Source organism: Nicotiana tabacum, chromosome 7, assembly GCF_000715075.1.
Source record: "Nicotiana tabacum cultivar K326 chromosome 7, ASM71507v2, whole genome shotgun sequence".
Lineage (NCBI taxonomy): Eukaryota > Viridiplantae > Streptophyta > Magnoliopsida > Solanales > Solanaceae > Nicotiana > Nicotiana tabacum.
Window position 1 is genome coordinate 123,009,990 of NC_134086.1, and position 6,844 is coordinate 123,016,833.

Genomic DNA, 6,844 nt, shown 5'->3' on the forward strand with positions numbered 1-6,844 from the left:
ATGTAAAGATAAATCTGAATGAAAACATTGTTCAAAAATCGAAAAATATTCCAGCATAATAAAATGGAGTTCCAGTATAATATACTGGACTTCCAGCATAATATAATGGAGTTCCGGTATAATATATTGGTCCAGTATAATATGCTGGAAGTTCATATACAGGTGATCCAATCTATAGTATATTATGCTGGAACTTTCTGTGTGTTGGAGTTCCAACATAATATGCTGGAAGTTCATACAAGGGTATACCAATCTCCAGTATATTATGCTAGAACTTTCCGTGTTGCAACAAAATAGTGGTTATTTTTCTATGAATTTGCAAACGCTGACTATTTTTCAATTACCAGTCCAAAAACTGGCTAGCACATGCTATTTTCACTTATTTTCTTACGATTTTGGTTAGTATGTTAATACTTATTTTTGTCCTTAGTTAGGTAAAAATGGTGTGACTTTTAAATTGCCTTTTTTAGTTTTATCTTCAAAGTAAATAAATGGGACCCATGAATCCAATTGCCAAGTAATCAAGCGCCTCACATTAGTATGACGTGGAATGTGAGGCACAAATTAAAATTTCTCCATTTTTTCGGCCAACTCTAGCATACTAGATCCAAATTATATTTTGGAAGCAATAGCCCAACCCCCCAAATCACACCCATAAAAAGAAACAAAGAAATATAAAAATATATTTCAACTGAGAAAACAAGGTTGTTTGGCTGAAATGAGAGAGTTATAAGTTAATAAGATAATAGATACTTAAGTGAAGTACGCCCACAACCCAAATATATTATATAGTTTAAGGTATTAATGGCCATTGTCATTTGTCAGAGTGAAGTAATCCCCAACTTAGATGCCAGCCACGCACATCTTAATCATGAACATTGAAGGCGAACCAAGGAGAAAGAGAATGAAAGTGACGCCTTCTGATCACAACAAGAAAGCGATAAATTTTATGCCATGAACGTTACATGCAACGTTTCCACTCTAAGCTTTTTGCTACTTTATATTCTTCGTATTATAGCTCTAAATCTTCATCTTTCTAAACCTAAGTCCTACAAAATACTTTGGCTTTTACTGCCAATCGTCTCAACTTTCTGCAGCCATGGTAAGTGCTCGCTTTCCATTTTCTGTAAAAAAAAAAAAGAAAAAAAAATAAACACTAAATTAATGCCATAGTGGTGTTGTTTCTAAATTTGTTTTGTGTGCTATTAGGAGGAGGGTAAAAGCACAGAGTATAATTCTATGACTTCAAGCAAAACTAAAGGAAAAGGTGGATTTAGAGCTACCACCTTCATCTATGGTAAGAATTATATTTTTCCAATTAAAGTATTTGTAATATAAGACCTTGTTAATCATGTACCTGGTTTTTGATTGGCCAATTTTTTTATAGGTTTGTTAGGATTAGAAAACATGGGGTTTATTGCAATCATGGTGAGTTTTGGATTATACTTCAGTTTTGTGATGGGATTTGACCTCACTGGCTCAGCTAATACTCTCACTAACTTGATGGGCTCAACCTTCTTGCTCTCCATTCTTGGTGGCTTCATTTCTGATACTTACATCAACAGATACCATACTGTCCTAATTTTTGGACCCTTCGAAATTCTAGTAAGTTAAAAGATTTTAGCATCTTTATCTACATTTTACAATAAGACAATAAAGTTATTCACCTGAAGAAGAAAAAAAAAACTAACCAATGTGTTATGGTATGTTTCGGATGACAGGAGTACCTTTCCAATAAAATGTTTTTCAATGAGACGTCATGATTTTTTGGTGTTTGGTAATTAAAAAATATCATCAAAAGGGAGAAATGGTTTTCCTCGATCACTTTTGACTGGAAATTATTTTCCTTGCAATTACCTTAATGCTTACGTAATGTTAGATTTCCTAATACTATTAATCTAAATTATAATTCTTTTAAAAGATAGTTTTCACTGACCAACCAAACAGAAAAAATATTTTTTAATTTTTTTTATTATTATTTTAGAATGCCTATCCGTCCTACCAAATTACACACAAGACTCTAGAAATCATTTTTTTTAGAGTGCCTTCCATCCTACTAAATTATACACACACAAAAAAAAAGCAACCTAGTGTACTAAGCTCCCGCTATGCGTGGGGTCCGGGGAAAGCCAGACCATAAGGGTCTATTGTACTCAGTCTTACCCAGCATTATTGCAAGAGACTGTTTCCACGGCTCGAACTCGTGACCTCCGGGTCACATGACAACAACTTTACTCAAGGTTCCCCTTCTACCAAATTATACACAAGACTCTTGAAAATGATAATACTTTATGATGATGATCATGATGATGATTGTAGGCATTTGCATTGATAACAATTCAAGCTCATTACAAGAGTTTGCAACCAGAATGTGTGGTGCCAAATTGCATATCAGGATGGAAAGCTGTGTTCTTCTATGCATCACTTTGCTGCTTTGCATTGGGGAGTGGTGGGGTTAGGGGTGCATTGCCAGCATTGGGTGCTGACCAATTTGATCAGAAGGATCCAAAAGAGGCTAAGGCTCTTGGAAGATACTTCAATTTGGTATTGCTTAGTTCTGTGATTGGTGGAGCTTTTGGAGTTACGTTTGTTGTCTATGTCAGTACAGTTAAAGCTTGGTGGAAAGGTTTTCTCATCAGTTTGGTTGCTACTTCACTTGGTTTTGTTTTCTTTGCCTTTGGAAAACCTTTCTTGCGCCTTCAACGTCCTGCTGGAAGCCCTCTTACTAGAATTTTCCAGGTTTATATTAGTCTCTTCTTATTATGCTTTCTGTTATATGCCAATTTGAAGGAAAAATAATATGAAAATGTGTTTGAAAGTAAATCATAAAAATCACAGGGCTTAAACTTGATGGTTTTTCTCAGGTTATCGTTGTAGCAATCGAAAACCGAAATTTGCAAATACCAGAAAATATTGACGAGCTGTATGAGATTAATGATAAAGAATCAGACTCGTCACAGCAAAAACTTGCACATACTAAACAATTCAGGTGATGTTACTTTAATTCTCTGATGAATACTAAGAAAAGACAGTATTTTCAATCTTATTTGTTAAGTATATATTTGTTTTTAAGGAAAATCCAACTTGGTTCAAAGAATAAAAGCAAGAGGGAAGGTGAGAAAGGGAACCCACTGCATAAATTTTTTTAGGTCCATTCCTAAAATATAATTAATTTCTTCCATTAAGCAAAAAAGGGCGTCATAGTTCCAAGAGAAAGTTTGCCATTTCTAAAAGGTTTCACGCACTACACTAGATCTTCCAATCATGCATGATGCATTCATTTTCTTCTTGTTATTTTAAACTCTTTTCTTATTTCTTTTTTTCTTAACATTCTAATTAGAAAGGTGATAGTTCTAGACGTCATTGACTATTCCCTAGAACCCCACAATGATATCAAGTAACCAACAATTTGATATTATATAGTTTTGCCTTTACTATTGCTTTTCACTTTTCCACTTTCTAACTCACCCTCAAGCTTCATACTTACATATTATCTTATCAGTAGTAGTATACTTAGTCATTAGTTTTGTCAATTTTATGCACAAAGCACACGACCTTTACATAATTCCTAATGGCTCTATAATAACGTCGTCAGGTCGTGTGGGTTAACGTTTCTGTTTATGTGTTATCCGTAAGTAAATTAACTGTTGATATAATATTGTGAATTACGCAGATTCTTAGACAAAGCTGCAATCCTTCCTAAAACTGTTGAAGCCACTCCATGGACAGTTTGCACTGTGACACAAGTTGAAGAAGTGAAAGTGTTAACAAGAATGTTGCCTATCATAGCTAGTACAATTATAATGAATACATGTATGGCCCAACTCCAAACATTCTCAGTTGCACAAGGCTATCGAATGAACCGTTTCATTAAAAAGTTCGAGGTACCAGCACCTTCAGTGCCCGCTATTCCATTAATCTTTATGTGTATTCTCATCCCAATTTATGACATGTTCTTCGTCCCCTTTGCTCGAAAAATCACCAAACATCCCTCAGGCATCACTCAACTCCAACGTGTTGGGGTCGGACTAGTCCTATCGATCGTGTCCATGGCTGTTGCTGCCCTAGTTGAGATCAAAAGAAAGCACCATTCCTTGAAAAATCCTTTGAAGCCTATTCATCTAGCTTGGCTAGGATTTCAATATGCTATTTTTGGAATAGCTGACATGTTTACCTTAGTGGGCCTGCTTGAATTTTTCTACAAAGAAGCACCTGCTGGAATGAGGTCCTTATCCACTTCATTTACATGGATTTCAATTTCTTTGGGCTACTTCTTGAGTAGCGTCCTTGTAGAAATCATCAATTCAGTGACAAAAAGAAGAGCACCAAGCAAGAAAGGATGGTTAGTGGGCTTAGACTTAGATCAGAATAATTTGCACCTCTTCTATTGGTTCTTGGCTATTCTTAGTGGGCTCAACTTTCTGAACTACCTCTTTTGGGCCTCTTGGTACAAATACAAAACAGATGAAATTGAAGAGCCCAAGCCCAATATAGATGATTCAATCAGCTTGTCCAAATCAGTGTCTGTGAGTAGGGTGCCATTGCTTAAGCCCAGTGACAATGCATCAGCAATGCCTATAATTGAAGAATGCTCCAATGGGCACACTGAGGAAGGTAATGAAAATTCATCAGCAGTGCCTAAAATAGAAGCAGCATCCTCTAGTGGACACCCTGAGGGAACTGAGAAGAATGCCCACAGTTGAAACATCATCTACTGAAGAAATTGGTGTGAAAAATTAACTAAAAATAAAACAAATGGTCTTTTCATCAGTCACATGACAAAAAGAAATTGGTTGCACACTCATAATGTGTTTTTTCATCTCATTTTTTATTAAGTATAATTTGGTTTTTTTTTCATGCATCTACATTATTTTTTGGCATTAAGTTTTCTGATTAGTGTTTAGCTTTTTTCATGCCCGGTGTTACACTCAGATATGGATTTAAATTTGATGGTCTCAAACTTTGACGTTATTAGCACAAATTCATTGTACTGCTGCAATAAAAGGTTCAAGAATTTAATATTTCTTGAAAAATTAGTGATTCTTTCACACACTGTGATGACCTGATAAGTTATCTGGAGTTTTAAACCTTAATTCTATGTTTCAAAACCTCCAATAGCTTCTTTAAGCCTTCCTCAATTTACATGCACAGTCGGGGTGTTTTTTCGGAAGGCTTTATGTCAAAAAATTGATAAAATGTGAAATTTTGCCTTAAAAATCCATTCGGGTTGACTTCGGTCAATGTTTTGAGCAAACGGACTCGGATCCGTGTTTGAACGGTCCTGGTGGGTCCGTATCATAGCTTTGGACTTGGGCGTATGCCCAGAATTGAATTCGGAGGTCTCTAGCTCGAGTTATCACTTTTTGTCGAATTTTTTAAGTTTAAAGGTTTAATGAATTCAGTTTTGACTAATGTTTGACTTTGTTGATACCGGGTCTGTATCTTGGTTCTGGAACTCGGTATAGGTTCATTACTATATTTATGACTTGTCTGCCAAATTTGGTGAGAATCAAAGTTGGTTTGACGTGATTCGGACGTCCGGTTGTTAAACTAGATATTCTAAAGTTTCATTAAAAATTCCATTTGATTTGGTGTGCGATTCGTAGTTCTAGGTGTTATTTTAGTGATTTGATCGTGCGAGCAAGTTCGTATGATATTTTGGACTTAGAAAATAACTGGTGTTCTTCAGTTTCTGGTGCAGGCCTCAGACCTCGCAATTGCGAGGTCAGGCTTCGCATTTGCGATATGGCAGAATTCCTGTGAGGTTCGCATATTTCCTCGCATTTGTGAAGAGTAGCTAGGCATCAATGGTTTGCAATTGCGATCAATTTCTTCGCAATTGCGAAGTGGGCTGGGGAAGGCAGTGTTCGCATTTGCGATCAAAATAATCGCAATTGCGAGGAGTTCAAGTTTGCAAATGCGAACAAACCATCGTAATTGCGATGGCAGCAGAGGTGTGAGAACTTCGCATTTGCAAAGGGTTTTTCACATTTACGAGGTTCGCACATCTGCGCCTGGACGTAAGCTAAATTATACGAGATTTCTCTCATTCTTTCAAATTTTCAAACTTAGAAACCCTAGATGTGATTTCCCCAAGGGCTCTTCTTCCCTAATTCATCGGTAAGTGATTCTAACCTATTTTCTTTCAATTTTTCATTATACTTCATAAGATTTCAACCTAAAATCTAGAATTTTCGTGGTGAAAATTGGGGGTTTGGGTAGAATTAGAGATTTTTGTAAAATTGAAATTTAGACCTAAAATTGAGGTCGGCTTTCGAAACAAATTACATAACCAGGCTCGGGGGTAAATGGGTAATCGAATTTTGGTCCGAATTTCGGGTTTGGTCCAAGCAAGCCCGAGAGTTGACTTTTGTTGACTTTTTCAATAATGGCCTAAATTGAACCTTTTTCATTCGTGGGTAGTTCCTAAGGCTTATTTTAAATCATTTGATTGATAATTTGCTAGATTTGGTTGGTTCGGGGGCTTGCTTGAAAGGCAAATCCGTTGTTGAGCTTTGAGTTGATCTTTGGAGCGAGGTAAGTATCGTGGTTAACCTTGACTTGAAGGATTAGGACTTGTTTGCTATGTGCTACTTGTTTAAATATTAGGTACAACGTATATGTGAGGTAACGAGTATTTATGCGTTGTTATTGGGTTAAAGAATGTAGGTGGGATTTGTTTCTTGTAATTTCTTTCTTTCTTTGATCATGATATCCATGCTTAGACTAGTTACTTACTAAATTGATCGTTCTTTCCGCATTTATGGGCTATCTGTGATAACTGAGTATTGTTTCTGAAGTTGAGATTGGAATTGTGGAACCATTGTTGACGTAAGACTTGATC

General features: G+C 36.1%; 1 protein-coding gene across 1 annotated transcript; it reads left to right on the forward strand.

The window, feature by feature from the left end:
* The first annotated feature begins 976 nt into the window (after positions 1-976).
* LOC107816334 (protein NRT1/ PTR FAMILY 4.5-like) lies at positions 977-5,081 on the forward strand. Its single transcript, XM_075217562.1, has 6 exons — positions 977-1,102; positions 1,210-1,297; positions 1,388-1,605; positions 2,320-2,739; positions 2,865-2,989; positions 3,674-5,081. The coding sequence occupies exons 1-6, from the start codon at positions 1,100-1,102 to the stop codon at positions 4,701-4,703; spliced, it is 1,884 nt and encodes a 627-aa protein (XP_075073663.1). The 5' UTR covers positions 977-1,099; the 3' UTR covers positions 4,704-5,081.
* The last annotated feature ends 1,763 nt before the right edge of the window (positions 5,082-6,844 follow it).

Coding starts and splice junctions, on each gene's coding strand:
- LOC107816334 (XM_075217562.1), top strand. Junction 1,606..2,319: donor TTGGACCCTTCGAAATTCTA/GTAAGTTAAAAG, acceptor TGATGATTGTAG/GCATTTGCATTGATAACAAT. Junction 2,990..3,673: donor GCACATACTAAACAATTCAG/GTGATGTTACTT, acceptor TGAATTACGCAG/ATTCTTAGACAAAGCTGCAA.